General features: G+C 69.8%; 1 protein-coding gene across 2 annotated transcripts in view; it reads left to right on the top strand.

Moving 5' to 3' along the window:
- The first annotated feature begins 378 nt into the window (after positions 1 to 378).
- OSBPL5 (oxysterol binding protein like 5) overlaps positions 379 to 22551 on the top strand; it is a 40535-nt gene continuing 18362 nt past the window's right edge. The window contains exons 1-5 of one of the 2 annotated variants that reach the window (XM_045578254.1): positions 379 to 477; positions 20691 to 20847; positions 21400 to 21557; positions 21883 to 22038; positions 22412 to 22513. In XM_045578254.1, the coding sequence (XP_045434210.1) occupies positions 20712 to 20847; positions 21400 to 21557; positions 21883 to 22038; positions 22412 to 22513 (552 nt within the window). In that variant the 5' untranslated portion in view covers positions 379 to 477; positions 20691 to 20711. The remainder of the gene's footprint in view (positions 478 to 20690; positions 20848 to 21399; positions 21558 to 21882; positions 22039 to 22411; positions 22514 to 22551) is intronic. The other variant, XM_045578255.1, reaches the window with a different exon arrangement.

Raw genomic sequence — 22551 nt, 5'->3', positions numbered from 1 at the left:
GGAGTCACTGCGGGGGGCTGGGTGGAGAGGAGGGAGATGGGGTACAGGCGGGGGCGGGGGCAGGGCGATGGTCTTCTGCCTGAGCCGAGGAAAGCCCCCCGTGCTCCAGGGTGAGGTGAGCCCGGAGCGCCTGGGAGAGGGGCCCCTGGAGAGGGGGTTCCTGGGGGAGGGGGTCCCTGGGGGAGGAGGCCCCTGGGAGAGGGGGTTCCTGGAGAGGGGAGGGGGAGGGCTGGGGTCCCTGCAGGAGGGGAGGGCGGGCAGCTGAGGGCCAGTGTGGCCTAGGATCCCTGCGCTCCGGCTCCTGGCGATCCCGCCCGGGTTTTGCAGCCGCCCTCTTCCTCCCCTCTCCTCCCTCCCCCCTCCCCCCCACCCCTGCCTCCTCCCTCTGCTCCTTCCCTCCCTCCAAACGCGGGATCCGGGATCCGTCCTCTGGCATTCGCGCCGCCTCGCCAACCCCCGCGCCCAGCTGCCCGCACGGTAGGAGCTGCGGGGGGGGGGGGGGGGGGGCGGACAGACCGAGGCTGGCGTCCAGAGCTCCCGGCGTCTGGTGGGGGAACAGCGATCCCTGGTGCCGGCCCCGGGGACCGGCTCCCCTCGGACCCGCCCGGACCGCGGGGCGGGAGCGGAGGGAGCGGCCGGTCTGCCGGGGCGGCCCGGTGCCGGTGCCCAGGGGCGGGTGTGCGGGGAGGGCCGGCCTGGGTTCGGGTGGCCTCCCGCTGCGCTGGGTCTGGCAGCTGGGCCCGGTCCATGGGCGAGGGCCCACCTGCTCCCCTCCAGCCGCCGCCTCCCCGGACCCCACGGCTCCGGAGCCGGAGAGCGGTCCGGAGCACCTGGAGGTGCTGGGTGCGGGAGGTGGGGACCAGCACGGCCTGGGCTGGGCTGGGCCGCCCGGTGGCCGGGGTGAGGGTGCCAGGGCCTGGGTGTGGACCGCCCGGGAGGGTGGCTCCCCGTGGCTGGGCGGGACCAGGCCGCTGGTTGGCGTCTGCTCTGCCCGCTTTCCTCACTTCCTACAGGGAGACTGTACGTGTGTGTCTGCCGTGGCCCGGCCCGCGGGCGCCTTCTGTGGTGGCCCTGGCATCGTCCCAGCCACCGGGTCCGGACAGACGCAGGGCCCCGCCGGCTGGGCCCCGCCTGGGGGCTGGAGCTCCTGGGACGTGAGCCGGGCGGGACCCCCGCGGTGGGCGCCTGCCCAGGCCTGTGTGCCCCCTCCCTGGCCGGGGGCCTGGCGGCTCCTTGAACTTGACCGGCTGTGCGGACAGCAGGCAGCTGGGGGGAGGGCCGTGGGGGGCGTCTGCCTCCCCTGGGCTGGTTCCGGGTCTGCGGTCCCATTGTCTGCCCGCACGTGCGGTGTGCGGGGCGGGGCGGGGCAGGCAGGCAGGCGGCCGTGGTGTGGGTGTGGGTGTGGGTGTGGGTGTGGGTGGCGGCTGGCGTGTAGGAGGTGACAAAGCCGATGGCCGGGGGCGGGCCGCGTGCAGGTGCTGGCAGTGCCTGGTGCCCCAGAGGCCGGTGTCTGGGGCCGGTCCAGCCCACAGAGGACGCCCCCTCCCCACCCTCCCCGCGGGGGGTGCCACGTGCTGGTGCCCGGGACCAGCTCTCCAGGGCTCTCCCCCTGGAGGGATGGGTCAGCTGCGCGTGGGGGGGAGCTCCTGATGGGACCGGCTCCGGGCTGTTTGGGGGACCGTGCTGCATGCTGTCCTGTGGGGAAGCCCGCGCTGGCGCAGGCACACGTGTGCACGGACACACACACGGCAGTCCTCGCACACGGCAGTCCTCGCACACGGCAGTCCTCACACACAGCAGTCCACGCACACAGGCAGGCTCTCACACACAGCAGTCCACGCACACAGGCAGGCTCTCACACACAGCAGTCCACGCACACAGGCAGGCTCTCACACACAGCAGTCCACGCACACGGCAGTCCTCGCACACGGCAGGCCCTGGCACACGCAGGCCCTGGCACACGGCAGTCCTCGCACACGGCAGGCCCTGGCACATGGCAGTCCTCGCACAGGGCAGTCCTCACACACGGCAGTCCTCGCACACAGCAGGCCCTGGCACACGGCAGTCCTCGCACACGGCAGTCCTCGCACAGGGCAGTCCTCGCACAGGGCAGTCCTCGCACACGGGTGCACAGACACGCACACGGCAGTCCTCGCTCAAGGCAGGCCCTGGCACACGGCAGTCCTCGCACACAGCAGGCCCTGGCACACGGCAGTCCTCGCACAGGGCAGTCCTCGCACACGGCAGTCCTCGCACACGGGTGCACAGACACGCACACGGCAGGCCCTGGCACACAGGCAGGCTCTTGCACACGGCAGTCCTCGCACAGGGCAGTCCTCCCACACGGCAGGCCCTGGCACACGTGTGCAGGGACACGCACATGGCAGGCCCTGGCACACGGCAGGCCCGCGCAGGGTGGCAGCGGCTGGCGGGCGGGCGCCGTCGTGTTGGGAGCCGGATGCGGGGGCGGCCCGGCAGGGGCTGTGCCGTCAGAGAGGGGGGACCGTCGGTGCCCGGCGCCTGCGGTGGAGGGACTCGCCGGGCAGGGCGACCTCGGGGAGGGCAGCCCCTGGTCTGTCCGGTGTCCTCCCCGCCGGCCGCTCCGGGCGCTGCTGAGCAGGTCCCGTCCTCGGTGGGGACTCGGCGAGGCGGGCGGAGACCTCAGCTGCTGGGTCGCTGTGTCCTCTCAGCGCACAGGCCGGAGCGGGTGGTGTGGGGTGGGCGTGCGCTGGGGAGTGGGCCCTGCTGGGTGCGTGTGCCCAGGACCGCCTGACCCACGGCCAGGGCGGGCGTGGGGCAGACCCGGCAGTGACCCTCCGGCCGGGACAGGCCATGGGGGGCGGCATGCCACAGGGCTGAGCTGGGCCAGCCTCAGGGCTTCAGGGGACCCCCCCCCCAACCCCGAGGAGGAACCTCTGGATCCAGGGTCACAGCCCTGAGGGTGCGAGGAGGGGCCAGCGAGCTCTGCCAAGGTCACAGGCCCACCCAAGGTCACCGGGCCATCCGAGGTCACGGGGCCATGGAGCCAGTGAGGGCAGCCCCCGCCCCTGTCCTGCAGGGCTCAGTCCAGCTGGCCAGCTCTGAGGGCTGTGGGAGCCCCCAGGGTGAGCGAGCCTAGTGCAGTCCCCAAGCCTGCTCCATAGCCTCCCCCAGCGCCAGGCCCTGTCTGGGGAGAGGACACCCGTCCCACAGGCTCTCTGTTCTGGCTCCTCCTGTCCTGCCCCCCCCCCCCCCCCCAGATCTGAAACATGAGCCAGCCTGGCCGGTCAGCTCAGCGGATAGAGCATCAGCCTGCGGGCGGAAGGGTCCCAGGCTTGATTCTGGTCAAAGGCAGGTGCCTGGGTTGTGGGCTCCATCCCTAGTGTGGGGTGTGCAGGAGGCAGCTGATCAGACTCTCTCATCACTGATGTTTCCATCTCTCTCCTCCCGTCCTCTCTGAAAAGAATGGAAATACATTTTAATAAATATATGCATATGAGCACACCACCTGCTCAGCACCCCCTGTGAGTCCCAGTGGGCTCAGAGTAACCCCGACTCCGATCCCTGCCGCCTGTCAGCTCCCTGCCCTCCTTCCAGCGGGAGACCCTCTGTGCCCAACCCTCTGTGCTGGACCCTCTGTGCCGGGACCCTCTGCGCCGGGCCCTCTGTGCCCGACCCTCTGTGCCGGGCCCTCTGTGCCGGGGGACCCTCTGTGCCGTACCCTCTGTGCCGTACCCTCTGTGCCGGACCCTCTGTGCTGGGACCCTCTGTGCCGGGACCCTCTGTGCCAGACCCTCTGTGCCGGACCCTCTGTGCCCGACCCTCTGTGCTGGGGGACCCTCTGCGCCGGGACCCTCTGTGCCGGACCCTCTGTGCCAGACCCTCTGTGCCGGACCCTCTGTGCCGGACCCTCTGTGCTGGGGGACCCTCTGCGCCGGGACCCTCTGTGCCGGACCCTCTGTGCCGGACCCTCTGTGCCGGACCCTCTGTGCCGGACGCTCTGTGCCAGACGCTCTGTGCCGGGCCCTCTGTGCCAGACCCTCTGTGCCGGGCCCTCTGTGCCGGACCCTCTGTGCCGGGACCCTCTGTGCCGGGATCCTCTGTGCCGGGATCCTCTGTGCCGGGCCCTCTGTGTTGGATCCTCTGTGCCGGACGCTCTGTGCCGGACGCTCTGTGCCGGACCCTCTGTGCCGGACCCTCTGTGCCGGACGCTCTGTGCCGGACCCTCTGTGCCGGACCCTCTGTGCCGGACCCTCTGTGCCGGACGCTCTGTGCCGGGATCCTCTGTGCCGGGATCCTCTGTGCCGGACCCTCTGTGCCGGGCCCTCTGTGCCGGACCCTCTGTGCCGGACGCTCTGTGCCAGACGCTCTGTGCTGCCCGAGGCGTGTTCTCAGCGGCTGCCTCTGTCCTCTCCGCCTGCTGGGCCCTGGGAGGACGGCGTGGAGCGGGAGCAGCTGAGCCCCCGCGGCTGTCCGCACCGGGTCTGGTCTCTGCCGCCTCAGTGTGTCCTCGGGGCTCTCTCCGGGCCTGGCACGCAGTAGGTGCTCTGAGCAGGGAGGTCAGTGGCCGGGGCCGGGCATCCCTCCTGCCCCCCATCCCCTTCACCAGCTCCTGCCTCCCATGCTGCCTCCTGCCCGGCCCGGTGCTTCCTGAGCGGGAGGGAGCGGGCAGAGTGCCGGCCTGGCAGGAGGACCTGGCATTTTACTTGGCGAGTGGAGTGGGCCAGCCTGCCCGGGCCCTCTGACCGCCGGCCGCCGAGGAAGGGCTCAGCCGGAGGTTAAAGCCCACAGCCTGCCTGCTCATGCAGCTTTTGGGGGACACCCCACCCCCAGGCCAGGCTGCCCCTTGTGAGCAGACGGGGGTCACGGCCCCTTGTCCACTCAGGGGCCTCGCAGCCGGGCAGGCCCCTCTGAGGGGGACAGACAGGGCCGGGCGGGCAGAGACGTGGTGGCCTGGAAGGCCGGCCCAGAGCCGGGAGGAGCTGGCCTGTCCCCTCCCGGCCAGGAGCCGAGCCTCAGCGGCCTCCATGCTGCCCCCGTCCCATCAGCCCGGGCAGCGGGCACCGGGCATTAACTGGGTGGGCCTTACAGGGAGGCCAGGGCTGTGAGCTGGGCGGGAGGGGGAGGTGGCTGAGCTGGCGGCCGGGTGCCCACGCCCGCCTGTGGGTGTGGACGCAGAGGGCCGTTAAAGAGCCGCCTCATGTCCCATCACCGTGGCAGCGGCTCCCAGGATTGTATGCTGTCTGTTGGGTGACTGTGGGCAGAGCCGCTAAAGGTCCCGGGCTGTGTGCCGGGGGCTGCGTGCTGAGGGCTGGCGGCCGGGGGCTGGGGGGCAGGGGCCGGGGCCGGGGGCTGGGGGCCGGGGGCTGGGGGCTGGGGGCCGGGGGCTGGGGGCCGGGGGCTGGGGGCCGGGGGCTGGGGCTGTGCCAGGGGCTGGAGGCTGGGGGCCAGGGCCTGGGACTGGGGGCCGGGGGCCGGGGGCCGGGGCCCGGGGCTGTGCCGGGGGCTGGGGGCCGGGGCCCGGGGCTGGGGGCCAGGGGCTGGGGGCCGGGGCCCGGGGCTGGGGGGCAGGGGCCGGGGCCCGGGGGCTGGAGGCCAGGGGCTGGGGGGCAGGGGCCGGGGCCGGGGGCTGGGGGCCGGGGGCCGGGGGCTGGAGGCCGGGAACCGGGGGCCGGGGGCTGTGCCGGGGGCCGGGGCTGTGCCGGGGGCTGGGGCTGTGCCAGGGGCTGGAGGCGGGGGCCAGGGCCCGGGGCTGTGCCGAGGGCTGGGGGCTGGAGGCCGGGAACCGGGGGCCGGGGCCGGAGCCCGGGGCTGTGCCGGGGGCTGGGGCTGTGCCAGGGGCCGGGGGCCGGGGGCCGGGGGCCGGGGCCGGGGCTGTGCCAGGGGCCGGGGGCCGGGGGCCGGGGCCGGGGCTGTGCCGGGGGCTGGGGCTGTGCCAGGGGCCGGGGGCCGGGGGCCGGGGGCCGGGGCCGGGGCTGTGCCGGGGGCTGGGGGCCGGGGGCTGCGTTCCAGGGGCTGCGCATTCTGCTCGCCCATCAGCCGACACGAGAAGGCCAGGCCCCCACCCCAGGCCAGAGTCACGCCAGTCCAGCAGACGCAGGCCCTCCCTGCCCCACGCCGGCCTGGCCACCCTTCGTGCCCTGCCCCCGGCTCTGTGCCCTGCCCCACCGGCCGCCCTGGCCTTTAGGCTCCACCCGGGAAGGGGCTCTGCCGAGCTCTGTGCCCCAGGGTTGAGGTGTCTGCCGGCTCCCTGGGGACGGCCAGGCGCCCGGACATCGGGGTTGGGGTCGGAGAGCTGCTGTCGCTGCCCGGGGTGCTGGCCGGAGCGGAGAGCGCGTCTGGGCCTCATTGACGGGGTGGGGGGGGCACGCCCCTCCTCTGCCACCATCCCGTCCCCCTGGGGCGCCCGTCCTCCCATGGCCTGGGTGGCGAGGGTGCTGGGCCGGGCTTTCCTCCCGGAGTCCGTTCCCCGCCCCAAGCCGGCCGGTGTCCCGGAGGGGCCCCTGGCCCCGGGGCCCCAGGCGTGCGGGCGAGCGTCCGCCGAGCGGGGTGCCTCTGTCAGGGCTCCCGTGGGCACGGCCAGGCCTCCTCCTCAGCCCCGGGCAGGGCACAGCTGGGGGCCCGGAGGACGGGGTCCCCACCACGCGCGGCCGTTTCAAACGGGAAAAAGCCCCCACAGACTAAGAAGTTAGGAAGCCGTGGGACCCCTGTGCCCCCCACTCAGGCCCCTCACCGCCTGCCTCCTGCTCGCCTGCGACCCCGCCCGGAGCCCCCAGGCCCGAGAACCCTACTTCCCCTCACCCGCCCCCTGTGGGCCTGGCCGGGCGGCGAGGGGCCCCCCGGGAGTCCCGGCCCCCGTCCTCCGCCAGCGGGGAGAGGGCGGGCACATCGGAGGAGCCCTCACCGCCTGCCAGAGCGTGTCCCAGGCCTGTGCCCGCCGCCCGGACCCGCCTTACAGCCCCGTGCCCTGCTGCCCCGCCGGCTCCAGCCTCACCCCCTGGCGGCGCCGCCCGCTGCCAGCAGTGCCAGGCGAGCCTCCGCGCCACGCGGCTGCAGCGGCTGGTCTCTGCGTCCCCGGTCGGCCTCACTGGCTGGGCCACGGGCGGGAGGGGGGCCCTGGCCAGGCGGCCCCCTCGCCTCCGCAGAGCCTGTTCCCTGATCCCGGCCTCTGGCTCGGCGGGGGCAGGGGCGCCGGTGTCCGGGCCCTCGTCTCGCTCAGCACCTCCCTGGGCGGCGGCCCTTCAGGGGGGGCCTCGCGTGGGCTCCCGTCGGCCTGAGCTCTTTTTCACTTTCGTTTTATTTTTTATTGATCTCCGAGAGGAAGAGGGAGAAGACAAAGACATCAGCATCTGAGAGAGCCGGGCATCGGCCGCCTCCCACACGCCCCGCCCTGGGACCGAGTATCCCAAGTTACATTACATGTTTATGTCTTGGAAAACATGAAAATATTCATTTTTCTAATTTTATGGAAAATACAGAATATCTTCAGAATTTTGACTTTTTTCTAAATGTGAATATTTAAAAAATGATAGTATCTGGTAGAAATCCATTTACTGACATTTTAGGATACAAACAGCAACTATTTGTGCTTTGGCTGCCATAGACAGTGTTCTGAAAAAAAGTGTTAGCAACTTCCAATTGCAGTGAATTAGCAAGAGTTCATAGGTTCATAGGTCAGTGCTCAGTCCCTGAGCCACGCCGCGGGCCCAGCGCAGACGCTTCCCTCGCCCAGGTGCCGGCAGGTCCCGTGGGCTCGGCCTCGGTGTCCTCGCCTGTGCAATGGGCCTCCCAGGGCCCGGCCTGCCGATGCCGATCTGCCGGCCGCAGCCTGCTTAGGTGCTGCCAAGCCGCCGAGCTCGGAGCCGGAGGGGCCGGGCTGTCTCTCCACCCCTCTCCCCGCAGCGCCTGCCACAAGCTCCCACCCAGGCATGCCTCCCCCTGCCTGCCTCCCCATTGGCCTCCCCCTGCCACCTTCCCCTGCCTCCCCCTGCGGCCTCCCCCTGCGGCCTCCCCCTGCAGCCTCCCCATTGGCCTCCCCCTGCCGCCTTCCCCTGCCTCCCCCTGCGGCCTCCCAGCGGCTCCCAGCCCTCCCCGCGTGTGTGGTGTGACTATATATGGATGAAGCCACAAACAAACACGTCATGGCTGCGGTGCAGACGTGACGGGGCTGCTGATGCTCCCGGTCCCGCGGGGCAGACTCGGCCGGCTGCTCCCGCGCCCTGCTGCTATGGACAGGCCGCTGTGCTCCCGCTGGCATTCCTGTGCTCCCGCCCGCTCCCTGCTGCTATGGACAGGCCGCTGTGCTCCCGCCCGCTCTCCCAAGGGCCCGCCCGCTCCCTGCTGCTTATGGACAGGCCACTGTGCTCCCGCTCGCTCTCCCGAGGGCCCGCCCGCGCCCTGCTGCTATGGACAGGCCGCTGTGCTCCCGCCTGCTCTCCCGAGGGCCCGCCCGCTCCTTGCTGCTATGGACAGGCCACTGTGCTCCCGCCGGCTCTCCTGTGCTCCTGCCCACTCCCTGCTGCTATGGACAGGCCGCTGTGCTCCTGCCGGCATTCCTGTGCTCCCACCCGCTCCCTGCTGCTATGGACAGGCCGCTGTGCTCCCGCCCGCTCTCCCGAGGGCCCGCCCACGCCCTGCTGCTATGGACAGGCCGCTGTGCTCCCGCCTGCTCTCCCGAGGGCCCGCCCGCTCCTTGCTGCTATGGACAGGCCGCTGTGCTCCCGCCGGCTCTCCTGTGCTCCCACCCGTTCCCTGCTGCTTATGGACAGGCCACTGTGCTCCCGCCCGCTCTCCCGAGGGCCCGCCCTGCTGCTTATGGACAGGCCACTGTGCTCCCGCCCGCTCTCCCGTGCTCCCGCCCGCTCCCTGCTGCTTATGGACAGGACACTGTGCTCCCGCCCGCTCTCCCGTGCTCCCACCCGCTCTCCCTGCTGCTTATGGACAGGCCACTGTGCTCCCGCCCGCTCTCCCGTGCTCCCGCCCGCTCTCCCGCGCTCCCGCCCTGCTGCTTATGGACAGGCCGCTGTGCTCCCGCCGGCTCTCCTGTGCTCCTGCCCACTCCCTGCTGCTTATGGACAGGCTGCTGTGCTCCCGCCGGCTCTCCTGTGCTCCTGCCCACTCCCTGCTGCTTATGGACAGGCCGCTGTGCTCCCGCCTGCTCTCCCGCGCTCCCGCCCTGCTGCTTATGGACAGGCCACCATGATCCCAGCCGCTCTCCCGCGCTCCCACCCACTCCCTGCCCCTGCAGGGAGCCCCATCCGATCTGGGCGAGCTGGTGTCCTGGGCTCCTCTGGGGTGTCGGCCGGAGGGGACCGGGCGCCCGGGTGCACACCTGGACGTGGCTGGTGTGTGTGAGTGTGAGTATGTGTGTGTGTGCGCGCACACACGTGTGTGTGTGTATGTGAGTGTGTGAGTGTATGTCTCTCTGTGTGCACATGTCTGTGCATGTGCATGTGTGAGTATGTGTGCGTGTGTATGAGTGTGTGAGTGTGTATGTATCTCTGTGTGTGCACGTGTGTGCATGTGTGAGTGTGCATATGTGTGTCTCTCTGTGTGAGCATGTGAGTATGCGTGTGTGTGCACGCGCACATGTGTGTGTGAGAGTGTGTATGTATGTGTGTCTGTCTATGTGAGTGTGTGTGAGTGTATGTCCCTGTGTGTGCATGTGTAAGTGTGAGTATGTGTGTGTGTCTGTGTGTGAGTGTGTATGTATCTCTGTGTGTGTCTGTGTATGTGCGTGTGTCTGTGCATGTGTATGTGTGAGTGTCTTTGTGAGTGGGTGTGTGAGTTTATGTCTCTGTGTGTGCATGTGTATGTGTGAGTATGTGTGTGTCTGTGTATGTGTGTGAGTGTCTTTGTGAGTGTGTGTGAGTGTATGTCTGTGTGTGCATGTGTATGTGTGTGAGTATGTGTGTGTCTGTGTATGTGTGTGAGTGTGTGTGAGTGTATGTCTCTGTGTGTGCATGTGTATGTGTGTGAGTATGTGTGTGTATGTGTGTGTGTGAGTGTATGTCTCTGTGTGTGCATGTGTATGTGTGTGAGTATGTGTGTGTATGTGTGTGAGTGTGTGTGAGTGTATGTCTCTGTGTGTGCATGTGTATGTGTGAGTATGTGTGTCTGTGTCTGTGTGTGTGAGTGTCTATGTGAGTGTGTGTGAGTGTATGTCTCTGTGTGTGCATGTGTATGTGTGAGTATGTGTGTGTGTGTCTGTGTCTGTGTGTGTGAGTGTCTATGTGAGTGTGTGTGAGTGTCTGTGTGGCCTTTTCCCAGCAGACGGGGAGGAAAGGCACACAGGGAACTTGGAGCTCAGGTCCTGCCCGGGGGTGGCAGGGCGGGCACCTCGGGGGGTGAGGAGGGTGGAGTCTCCGGCCTTGGAGCCCTGCTGCCCCCTCCCCGTCCTCTGAGCACACCCCTGCCCCCGCCCCCGCCCTCGCCCCCCGGGGGAGCCTCTCAGGCCGGGCACCGGGCAGAGGTACGCCAGGTCCCCAGGTGTCTCTTCGTGACCAGCACCTCCAGTTGGTTAAACTCAGGGAGCCTGGCCCTGGCCGGTGTGGCTCAGTGGATAGAGCGCCAGCCTGCGGACTGAGGGGTCCTGGGTTCGATTTCAGTCAAGGGCATGTCCCGCCATTGCAGACTCACCGGGCCTGGCCGGGGCATGTGTGCAGGAGCCGATAGTGTCTCTCACACGGATGTCTCTCTGTCTCTCCCTCTCCCTCCCTCTCTCTCTAAAAATTGATGGAAAATACGTCAGGTGAGGATGAACAATAAACAATCACCAGGCTGAGTCACAGGTGGCCATGGTAACGCCTCTGCCAGTGATGTCACTCGTAGGTGACATAACTGGTGGGAACCTTTTTCCCCATCGCCGTGGGGAGAGGGGGCCAGGGACAGGCTGGGGTCATGTGGGTCAGACCAGAGCCCCCTGTCGTGGGGGCTCCAAGTTCAGCCAAGGGGGTGGGGTGGGGTGGGGGGGACTTCTCCCTGCAAAGGGGACCCCCGCACTCCCGGCGGCCAGCGGCCTCAGGAGCGGCCCTGGGCCCGGCCCCCGCTCCGGCTGCGCCCGGCTCTGGCCGCCGTGTCCCAGACGCCGGGCGGAGACGGGCCGGTGACCGACTGCCCAGGTCGTGTGTCTGAGCCGCGTCTGCGTTTCCGTTTGTGCCTGAGCCCGGGAGCCGGGGAGCGGCTTGTGGATCGGGCCGTGTCCCCGGCGGCCACTCATCACCGCCCCCCAGCCCGGAGCCGGAGCCGGAGCCGGAGCCTTGGAGGGACCGCCCGGAGCGGAGCGCACACGGGAGGGACCGGCCCCCCAGCCCGGAGCCCCAGCCTCGGCCGGAGCGGAGCGCACACGGGAGGGGCCGCCCCGGCCGGCCGGAGGGTCTGTCCGCCAGGCCGCCTGCAGGGCACTGGCCGCCCGAACTGGACCGCGCTCGGGGACACCCCCAGACGCCGGCCGCACGGCGCCCGGTACCCGCTGTGTGGGCGCACACAGTGCCTTTTCCCGGGCCGGCACCGGCTTTTCAACCGACCACAGCCCGGCTGCGAGCTCTGTCTTCAGCCTCCCGCCCCCTCCCCCATGCAGGCCCCCGGGCTCACCGCCCCAGGCCACCCCAGGAGGCAGGGCTCCCTGGTCTCCCCGTAGCCGGCCGTGACCCTGGTGCCCGGAGGGACGCAGGCTCACAGGGCTGCGCGTCTCTGTGCTGATGCTTCCCTTCCCTTTCCTTTCTTTTTTATATTTTTATTGGTTTGCAAGAGGCAGGGAGAGGGGGAGAGAGAGACATCCATGGTCAGAGGGTCATGGATCGACTGCCTCCCGCACGCCCCCTGGGGTGGAGCCCTGACTCTGGCTCGCAGGTCGATGCTCAGCCTGAGCCGCACCCTGGAGGCTCCGGTGGGATTCTCCTGCCGTCGCCGCCCCGAGACCTTGGCACAGAGGCCGGGCCTCCTCCGGCGCCACGGGAACCGTACACAGGCAGAGGGGCAGGCGGCCGGACACCGAGGGGCCAAGCGCGGGCCGCCTGCTCTCCGGGCGGCGGGCAGACCCTGTGCCGTCCCCCCCTCACACCCGCCATGGCAGCAGCCGGCAGGGGCACCGGGGAGAGCGACCCTCCAGCCGGGCGGGCCCAGGACACGCCCAGCATTGGCCAGCAGAAGGCAGCGGGGAAGGTTCTGGAAGGTCACAGCCCACACCCCTGGGTGCGCTCCAGGGGGACGGAGCCCAGGCTCCCTGAGACGCCTCCCGCCTGGCGCCCCGACCTGTTCTTGCCCGCGGAGAGCTGTGAAGGTGAGAGGGCGCGACCTCAGGGTCGCTGAGCACCTGCTGTGTACACGGCCCCTGGGCCGGAGCCCGGAGCATTCCTCAGCACCGCCTGTCTGCAGGGGGCTGGTGGGCCCTGGGCCTCCCCGCCCCGCCCCCGCCCGCCCTGATAGACAGTCTTGTCCTGTGTCCTGTGCCCCCCTGGGGTGCAGTGCCCTCCCCCCTCGCTGCCTGCAGCCTGGAGACGGCTCCGCAGTCGGGAAGAGGAGGCTCACACTTGAGGAGGAGCCCCAGTCCTCCCCTGGGCTCACACACAGACACCCCCATCCTCTGGGGGGGCCTGGGCTCACACACAGACACCCCCAGTCCTCGGAGGGGGGGGTGGCCCTGGGCTCACACACAGACACCCCCATCCTCTGTGGGGGCCTGGGCTCACACACAGACACCCCCATCCTCTGGGGGGGCCTGGGCTCACACACAGACACCCCCAGTCCTTGGCAGGGCCTGGGCCCCCGGGCAGACACCCCCAGTCCTCTGGGGGGGCCTGGGCCCCCGGGCAGACACCCCCAGCGTTGGCAGGGCCTGGGCTCACAGGCAGACACCCCCAGTCCTCGGAGGGGGGGTGGCCCTGGGCTCACACACAGACACCCCCAGTCCTTGGCAGGGCCTGGGCCCCCGGGCAGACACCCCCAGTCCTCTGGGGGGGCCTGGGCTCACCGGCAGACACCCCCAGTCCTCGGAGGGGGGGGTGGCCCTGGGCTCACACACAGACACCCCCAGTCCTCTGGGGGGGCCTGGGCTCACAGGCAGACACCCCCAGTCCTCCCCTGGGCTCACACACAGACACCCCCAGTCCTCTGGGGGGGCCTGGGCTCACAGGCGGACACCCCCAGTCCTCGGCGGGGCCCCGGCCGCTCGGTGTGGCTGTGGCACTCAGTATGCGGCACCGAGCTTTGCACCGTCTGCAGGGCCCCGGCCGGCGTCCACCCGCCACCAGCCGACCAGCAGGCCTCACCTGTGAGCAGCACCATCCTCGGCGTGTCTCCCTCGGCCCCACGGGACTCGATTCCCTGGTGGCCGGTTCCCCGGCATCCGGCTGTCGGTGGGAAGGCCGCGGGCCCTGGGCGCAAGGTCCCGGCTCCCGGGCGGCCCTCCGCCCGCCCCCACGGACCTGCCTCCCCGTGGCCATCGCTGGGCCGAGGGCTCAGGGCGAGCAGACAGGAGCCGTGTCCAGCCCCGGCAGGCCCCTGTGGTCAGGGCGTGTGGGACACCGGCCTGGGCCCCCTCTGCCCGGCTCTGCCAGGCCCAGCTGGGCCCAGGCTCACAGGCCCGGCCCCAGGAGGCGGCCAGCTCAGCGGCGGGGCGACCCCGCGGGCTGGGTGAGCCCGGCTGGCCGCTCCTGCCCTCGCGGTTCTCCCTCGCGGAGCCAGGAGGGACCTGAGCACAGCAAGGCCACTTCCCGGCCGGCACGGCTCAAGGGCCAAGCGGTGACCTGGGAACCTGGAGGTCAGTTTTGATTCAAGGAGGTCGGGGCACAGGCCCGGGTGCAGGCTCGAACCCCAGGGGGGCGATCCAGCCGATCCGTGATTCTCCTCATCATTGATGTTCCTCTCGGTCTCCCTCTCCCTTCCTCTCTGACATCAATAAAAATGTATTTTTTTTAAAAAAGAAAGAAAAGGAGCCGGGGCCGTGTGGCTCAGTGGATAGAGCATCAGCCTGAAGGGTCCCAGGTTCGATTCCGGTCAGGGCATGCACCTTGGTTGCCCAGTGCAGGGTGTGCAGGAGGCAGCTGATCGATGTTTCTAACTATCTCTCTCCCTTCCTCTCTGTAAAAAAACAATAAAATATAAAAAAATAAAAATAAAAAAGAAAGAAAAGGAAACAGCTGCCTGCAGGGAGGACGCACAGGCCGGCGTGCCCTCCGTGGGGGGCAGGAGGGGCTTCATGACGTGGCGTGAGGTCGCCCGGGGCCCAAACCCGTGTCCTGTGCAGGTGTGGGCGCAGGCCCAGGGCTGGGAGAGCGGGCGGTCCCCGGCTCCTGGCTGGGCTCCTGGCACCCCCTGTACTCCGTCTCCCCCCCTCCTGCCGGGCCCACGGCCGAGAACATCCAAACAGCACACTGCGGCCGCTGGGCTGGGCGGCTGGGCGGCTGGGCTGGGCGGCTGGGCTGGGCGGCTGGGCGGCTGGGCTGGGCGGCTGGGCTGAGGCCGCTGGGCTGGGCGGCTGGGCTGGGCGGCTGGGCGGCTGGGCTGGGCTGCTGGGCTGGGCGGCTGGGCTGGGCGGCTGGGCTGGGCGGCTGGGCTGGGCGGCTGGGCGGCTGGGCTGGGCTGCTGGGCTGGGCAGCTGGGCTGGGCGGCTGGGCTGGGCGGCTGGGCTGCGGCCGCTGGGCTGGGCGGCTGGGCTGGGCGGCTGGGCTGGGCGGCTGGGCTGGGCTGCTGGGCTGGGCCACTGGGCCAGCCGGGGCCACTGGGCTGGGCGGCTGGGATGGGGCTGCTGGGCTGGGCCACTGGGATGGGCGGCTGGGCTGGGCGGCTGGGCGGCTGGGCTGGGCGGCTGGGCTGGGGCCGCTGGGCTGGGCGGCTGGGCTGGGCGGCTGGGCGGCTGGGCTGGGCTGCTGGGCTGGGCGGCTGGGCTGGGCGGCTGGGCTGCGGCCGCTGGGCTGGGCGGCTGGGCTGGGCGGCTGGGCTGGGCTGCTGGGCTGGGCCACTGGGCCAGCCGGGGCCCCTGGGCTGGGCGGCTGGGCTGGGGCGGCTGGGCTGGGCCACTGGGCCAGCCGGGGCCGCTGGGCTGGCCGCCATGGTCAGCCTGCTCAGGGCCGCGCCGGGAGCCCGGCTGGGCGTTGTGGCAGAGGAAGTGGCTCGTGGGCGGTGCCAGCTGCTCCCCACGGCGCTGAGCTGGCCGCTGGTCCGTGTGGGTCAGGAGGCCAGGTGGGCGGGGGCTAGGGGCTGCCTCACCCACAGCCACGTGGCCGCGCTGAGTTTGCTGAGAATCTCGCGATAATGGCCGTCGTGTCCTGCGCAGGCCACGCGCGTCTGCCTCTCTCCCGGCTCCGCCACTCAGCCGCCTGGTCCGGGACGCCCCAGCCGGACCGGCCGGACCCTCTCCCGCCCGCCCTCGGCACCCCCTCCCTGCAGGGGCCCCGGACCTGAGGCTGCACCACCTCTGGGGCCGGGCATGGCCGGTCTCTTCCCCGCGGGGCCTGGCCTCCGCACGCCGGCCGCGATGGCGGTGTCTGACCCCCTCGCCTCTCCGGGCAGTGCATCATGGGACGCGCCCAGGCCCCCTGAACCCCAGTCTGGGCTCCGCCGGCGCTGTGCCCAGGCCCCGGGCCCCGGGGCTGCTCAGGCCGCTGGCGCATCGGGACCCCCCCCCACCCCCCCGTGGCGGCCGGGCGCAGGGTGGGCGCAGGGAGCGGGGTGGCTCAGGCCTGCGTGGCCTTCTCTGCCCCCGTGACCCCGGCCTTAGGGCCTGAGCGAGTCTGGACGGAGCGGCCCCTGACCGGCGGAGCTGTCTGTCCTTCCCCGGCCTGCCCCTCCCACGGCGGTGGCGGGCAGAGAGGCAAGCGCCCGCCTTCCGCGTGGAGTGCACCGCAGGCAGCGTGGGCGCGGGGCCTGGCACCGTGTCTGCCCGCCAGAGGCGGCTCTGGGGCCCGGCCACGTCGGCGCTGCCCGGAGCCCCGTCCACCTCCCTCGGGCACAGCTGGGCCCGCCTGTCCCGGTCAGAACGCCGCTGGCCGCCGTGGGCAGGGGCAGCGCCCACACTGTCCGCTGCCGTGGCCTCTGCCAGCCCCGGAGCAAACCCCCCTGACCACAGGGCCCAGAGGCAGGCTGGCCGCTCCCGGGCCCTAGGGCGCCATGGCCGGAGGGCGGTCAGAGGGTGTGGTCAGAGGGTGTGGTCAGAGGGTGGTCAGAGGGTGTGGTCAGAGGGTGTGGTCAGAGGGTGTGGTCAGAGGGTGCGGTCAGAGGGTGGTAAGAGGGTGTGGTCAGAGGGTGGTCAGAGGGTGTGGGTCAGAGGGTGTGGTCAGAGGGTGGTCAGAGGGTGTGGTCCGAGGGTGTGGTCAGAGGGTGGTCAGAGGTGTGGTCAGAGGGGGTGGTCAGAGGGTGTGGGTCAGAGGGTGGGTGGTCAGAGGGTTGTGGTCAGAGGGTGTGGTCAGAAGGTGGGCAAGAGGGTGGTAGAGGGGTGGTCCAGAGGGTGTGTCAGAGGGTGGGTCAGAGGTGTGGTCAGAGGGGGTGTCAGAGGGTGGTCAGAGGGTGTGGTCAGAGGGTGTGGTCAGAGGGTGGTCAGAGGGTGGTCAGAGGGTGTGGTCAGAGGGTGGTCAGAGGGTGTGGTCAGAGGGTGTGGTCAGAGGGTGTGGTCAGAGGGTGTGGTCAGAGGGTGTGGTCAGAGGGTGTGGTCAGAGGGTGTGGTCAGAGGGTGGTCAGAGGGTGTGGTCAGAGAGGGTGGTCAGAGGGTGTGGTCAGAGGGTGTGGTCAGAGGGTGGTCAGAGGGTGTGGTCAGAGGGTGGTCAGAGGGTGTGGTCAGAGGGTGTGGTCAGAGGGTGGTCAGAGGGTGGTCAGAGGGTGTGGTCAGAGGGTGTGGTCAGAGGGTGCGGTCAGAGGGTGTGGTCAGAGGGTGCGGTCAGAGGGTGTGGTCAGAGGGTGTGGTCAGAGGGTGTGGTCAGAGGGTGTGGTCAGAGGGTGGTCAGAGGGTGTGGTCAGAGGGTGGTCAGAGGGTGTGGTCAGAGGGTGTGGTCAGAGGGTGGTCAGAGGGTGTGGTCAGAGGGTGGTCAGAGGGTGTGGTCAGAGGGTGGTCAGAGGGTGTGGTCAGAGGGTGTGGTCAGAGGGTGCGGTCAGAGGGTGTGGTCAGAGGGTGCGGTCAGAGGGTGTGGTCAGAGGGTGTGGTCAGAGGGTGTGGTCAGAGGGTGTGGTCAGAGGGTGTGGTCAGAGGCTCCCTGAGGGCGCCATGGCCGGAGGGTGGTCAGAGGGTGTGGTCAGAGGGTGTGGTCAGAGGGTGTGGTCAGAGGGTGTGGTCAGAGGGTGGTCAGAGGGTGTGGTCAGAGGGTGGTCAGAGGGTGTGGTCAGAGGGTGTGGTCAGAGGGTGTGGTCAGAGGGTGGTCAGAGGGTGTGGTCAGAGAGGGTGGTCAGAGGGTGTGGTCAGAGGGTGTGGTCAGAGGGTGGTCAGAGGGTGTGGTCAGAGGGTGGTCAGAGGGTGTGGTCAGAGGGTGGTCAGAGGGTGTGGTCAGAGGGTGTGGTCAGAGGGTGGTCAGAGGGTGGTCAGAGGGTGTGGTCAGAGGGTGTGGTCAGAGGGTGTGGTCAGAGGCTCCCTGAGGGCGCCATGGCCGGAGGGTGGTCAGAGGGTGTGGTCAGAGGGTGTGGTCAGAGGGTCCAGGACCCCGCCTGCAGGTGGGCGGTGGGATGCCATTCCTTCTCGGAGGAGCCGGAGCCCAGGCCCCGGGAATTCCGGCGGCAGCGGATGCCCACGGCCTGGCAGCCCTGACCCGGGCACAGGGACCTGATTGTGGCCTGAAGGTGGGCGTCCAGGGCGGGGTCGGGGGGGTCCCCACTGTGAGAGGAGCACAGCCCCTGGGAAGAGTCGTGCTCAGCTCCGTGTGGAAACTGGGGTTCCAGGAGCCCGGCCGGTCAGCAGGGCAGGCAGGTGCCCTGGGCGGAGGGGGTGCCGGTGAGGTGGCGGAGGAGCAGGGGTGGGGTCAGGAGGGCAGGGCAGGTGCCCTGGGCAGAGGGGGAGCCGGTGAGGTGGGTGGTGGCGGAGGAGCAGGGGTGGGGTCAGGAGGGCAGGCAGGTGCCCTGGGCAGAGGGGGAGCCGGTGAGGTGGGCGGTGTGAGCAGGGGTGGGGTCAGGAGGGCAGGGCAGGTGCCCTGGGGCCGAGGGGTGTCGGTGAGGTGTGAGGTGGCGGAGGAGCAGGGGGTGGAGAACCAGGACATCGCAGGGGACGGCGGCTCCTGTGCTCCCAGCACGAGGGGCCCTGGGGAGAGGGCTTCACCTCACCCACCTTGTCGCATTCGAATTGGGTCTTTCCGTGCCTTCGGTCAGCCATTGGGGTCTGATTATCGGGTGAATGGAAGGAGGTGGGAAGAAGGGAAGTCAGGTGCTGGGGGCTGGCTAGAAGGAGCCACAGAAGGAGGAAGGGAGGGGAGGATTGACGGGGAGATGGTGGATAAATGGGAGATAGGCAGATGGATGATGGATGGATGGACGGACGGACGGACAGATGGATGGATGGATGGATGGATGGTGGATAGATGGGAGATAGGCAGATGGATGGATGGTGGATGGATGGATGGGGGGTAGATGGATAGATGGATGGGTGGTGGATGGATGGATAGGCAGATAGATGGGCAGATGGATGGATGGACAAGCAGATGGATGATGGATGGATGGATAGATGATAGGTAGATGAAAGATAGGCAGATGGGTGGATGGATGGGCAGATGGATGGTGGGTGGATGAATGGGTAGATGGATGGATGGATAGGTAGATGGATGAGTGAATGGGTGGGTGGATGGGTGGGTGGATGGATGGGTGGGTGGGTAGATGGATGGGTGACTAAATGGATGGAAGGATGGATAGATGGATGGGTGGATGGGTATATGAATGGGTGGATGGGTAGATGGATGGTGGGGTGGATGATTAATGGATGGGGGGCAGATGGGTTATGGGCAGGTGAGTGGATGGGTAGAGAGATGAGTGGGTGCCTGGAGGCTGGGTAGGTGGATAGGCCAGTGGGCGGAGGGATGATGAATGGGTGAGCGATGGGTAGATGGATGGATGGATGGATAGGTGAGTGGATGAATGGGTGAGTGGATGGATGGATGGTGGGTAGATGGATGGTGGGTGAATGGATGGATGGTGGATGGATGGATGGATGGATGGTGGATAGATGGATGGGTGAGTGGATGGATGGGTGAGTGGATGGATGGATGGTGGGTAGATGGATGGTGGGTGAATGGATGGATGGTGGATGGATGGATGGATGGATGGTGGATGGATGGATGGGTGAGTGGATGGATGGGTGAGTGGATGGATGGATGGTGGGTAGATGGATGGGTGGATGGGTGAGTGGATGGATGGGTGGTGGATGGATGGATGTGGGATAGATGGATGGATGGATGGGTGGATGGTGGATGGATGGATGAATGGATGGGTGAGTGGATAGATGGATGGTGGGTAGATGGATGGATGGATGGATGGGTGAATGGATGGATGGGTGGTGGATGGATGGATGGGGGGTAGATGGATGGATGGATGGCTGAGTGGATGGATGGGTGAGTGAATGGATGGATGGATGGATGGATGGAGAGATGGGTGAGTGGATGGATGGTGGGTAGATATTGTAGATGGATGGATGGGTAGTGGGTAGATGGATGGTGGGTAGATGGATGGTTACATGGCTGTGTCATTAGCCCACCTGGGCTCAGGCGTGGGCACTGTCAATTAGCTGTGACTTTGGGCCCAAATCCCAGCCTCTGAGGAATGCGTCCCCCCCAAGGCGACAGGATGGGTGGCAGGACGGACGAGGGAGCGGGGCTGGGGCCAGCCTGGCCTCGCTGCAGCCTGGAGCCCTCCCTCTGACCCGGGCAGTGGGCACAGCGGAGGCCTGGGAGCTGCTGAGGGAGCCACCAGGCACAGGACACCCTGTGCCACCCTGCCCACTCCCGCAGCCCTCCCCCCCCCCCCCCCGCCGCCCGCCCGCCCGCGGTCACAGGAAGGCTGTCTGCACCCGCCCACCGGCCGGCCAGGGAGAAAGTGGCCATTGTCCCGGCCTGGCAGGAAGCGCCGGGAGGCGGCAGGGGCAGGGCATGGCTCGGAGCACGTCCGTCCAGCGGAGTGGACAGGCCACAGGGGGACGGGTCCCCGCTCCCCACACCCACAGGCGCGTCCACAGGGCCAGGCCTTCACTCCGGAGCCGGGCCTTTCCCGTCTAGGAAGCAGGCTGAGTGGTGGGGACGGGACCCTCAACTGTCCATGTCACCCCCTCCCGCCCCGGGGGCTGGGCTGTGAGGGAGCCGGTGGGGAGAGGCGGGCTGCGCGGGGAGGGGGCTCCCTCTGCTGGGCGGGGAGGGAGCTCGCCCTGGAGTGGAAGCTGACTGAGTGGGCGCGGGGCACACCTGTGGGCGCTCCTGGGCCGTCTCCGGCCGGCGTTTCCCTCCGAGGAAGGGGCGGGCTGGACGGGGTGCAGGCGGGCAGGAGGCTGTCATGGCCGCTCGCCCCCGCTCTGGGTCTGTGCCAGGGCTGTTCCCCATCGCACTCCCCCCAGGCGGTGCTGGCAGGGGCGGCCCTGCCACCTCAGGGCGGTCGTGGGGCCAGGGTCCGCAGCCAGCCAGGGCGGGGGGGCCCCGGACCGACGCTGCGCTCTGACCTGCAGGCCCCTCTCTGAGACGCCCCTGCCTGGGACCCCTGGCCCTCAGCCTGACTCCGGCCTGCGCCCCCGGCTGACGCCGCCCCCACCCCCGTCCCTCCAGAGGCCGCCCAGCGCCCGGGCCATGAAGGAGGAGGCCGCCCTGCAGCGCCGCCTCTCGCTCTGCCCGCCCGCCGCCCCCCCGAAGCCCGCGCCCCGGCGGCTGGCCCGCACCCCGCTCCTCGGCGACGGCGAGAATGAGCCCGACCCCCTCAGCCCAGGTCAGCGGCCTGTTTGGGGGGCTGGTCCGGGGGCTGGTCAGGGGGCTGGTCAGGGGGCTGGTGAGGGGGCCTGGCCCGGGGGGTGGCTGGTCAGGGGGCTAGTGAGGGGGCCTGGTCCGGGGGGGCTGGTCAGGGGGCTGGTCAGGGGGCTAGTGAGGGGGCCTGGTCCGGGGGGGCTGGTCAGGGGGCTGGTCAGGGGGCTGGTCCGGGGGCCTGGTCCAGGGGGGCTGGTCAGGGGGCTGGTCAGGGGGCTGGTGAGGGGGCCTGGTCCGGGGGGTCTGGTCAGGGGGTCTGGTCAGGGGCCTGGTTGGGGGGGCCTGGTTAGGGGGCTGGTCAGGGGCCTGGTTGGGGGGGCCTGGTTAGGGGCCTGGTTCGGGGGGGCTGGTCAGGGGGCCTGGTTGCGGGGCCTGGTTGGGGGGCCTCAGCCAGGGCTGTGCAGGCCGGGGCCCCTCCTGCCTCCGGCCAGCTGTCTCTCGGGCAGGGGAGGGGAGCTGGGAGTGCCCAGGCTGGGAGGAGGCAGTGCCACCACCTCACATGGCTCCCCCCCCCCAGGCTGCCTGCCTCCCACGGCGGCCCCGGGGGCAGCCAGGCTGCCGCTGCGCGGCTCCCCCACGGGCTCCCCCCCAGGGACGGACGGGGAGCACAACGGCCCCTCGCTGACCCGGGAGGAGCGGCCCCCGACACCCGGCTCTGCCTGGAAGCTGCCACCGGTGAGTTCCCACCCGCCACGGGGACCCATTAGAGGGCCCGGCCACGGGGACCCCATTGGAGGGCCCGGCCACGGGGACCCCATTAGAGGGCCCGGCCACGGGGACCCCATTGGAGGGCCCGGCCACGGGGACCCCATTGGAGAGCCCGGCCACGGGGACCCCATTGGAGAGCCCATCACGGGGACCCCATTGGAGAGCCCATCACGGGGACCCCATTGGAGAGCCCATCACGGGGACCCCATTAGAGGGCCCGCCACGGGGACCGCCTGCTGCCCTCTGCCCAGCCCGCCGATGCCTGCTCCCGCCCCTCCCGGTCTGTCTGTAGGGGTGCGTGTCAGGGTCCCCTGCCGCCCTCTGCCCAGCCCGCCGATGCCTGCTCCCGCCCCTCCCGGTCTTGCAGGCGGAGTGCCGGCTGTGCAACGGGTCCGACCGGGAGTGTGTGTCCCCCACAGCCAAGGCCGCCAGGAAGGAGACTCTTAAGGTGGGTGCAGGGGGAGGCAGGTGTGCCCTTTGTGGGTGAATGGGCACCTGGGCGTGAGGCCATGCCCACCTGCCAGAGGGGGCAGACCCGGCCGCCACCTCCACCCCCCCCATCCCTGTCCCTGCTCCGGGCGAACGGTGTGGGCTCTGTGGGCGCCGGGGGCCAAGAGCTGGGGGCCGGGAGCTGGGGGCCGGGGGCTGGGGGCCGGGGGCCGGGAGTTGGGGCTGGGGGCCGGGGGCCGGGAGTCGGGGGCTGGGAGCCAGGGGCCGGGGGCGGGGGCCAGGAGCTGGGGGCCGGGAGCTGGGGGCCGGGGGCCGGGAGTCGGGAGCCGGGGGCAGGCCCGCCGTGCCCTGACTGCTGGCGGGCTGAGCAGGTGCAGAAGGAGAACTACCGGCAGGAGAAGAAGCGCGCCACCAAGCAGCTGCTCAGCGCCCTGACCGACCCCCGCGTGGTCATCATGGCCGACAGCCTGAAGGTAGGCGGGCCTGGCGGTCCCGTCCACGTCGACCTGTG

The sequence above is a fragment of the Pipistrellus kuhlii genome, unplaced genomic scaffold (assembly GCF_014108245.1).
Source record: "Pipistrellus kuhlii isolate mPipKuh1 unplaced genomic scaffold, mPipKuh1.p scaffold_m20_p_91, whole genome shotgun sequence".
NCBI classification, from domain to species: domain Eukaryota; kingdom Metazoa; phylum Chordata; class Mammalia; order Chiroptera; family Vespertilionidae; genus Pipistrellus; species Pipistrellus kuhlii.
This window is presented reverse-complemented; position numbering and strand designations above follow the sequence as displayed.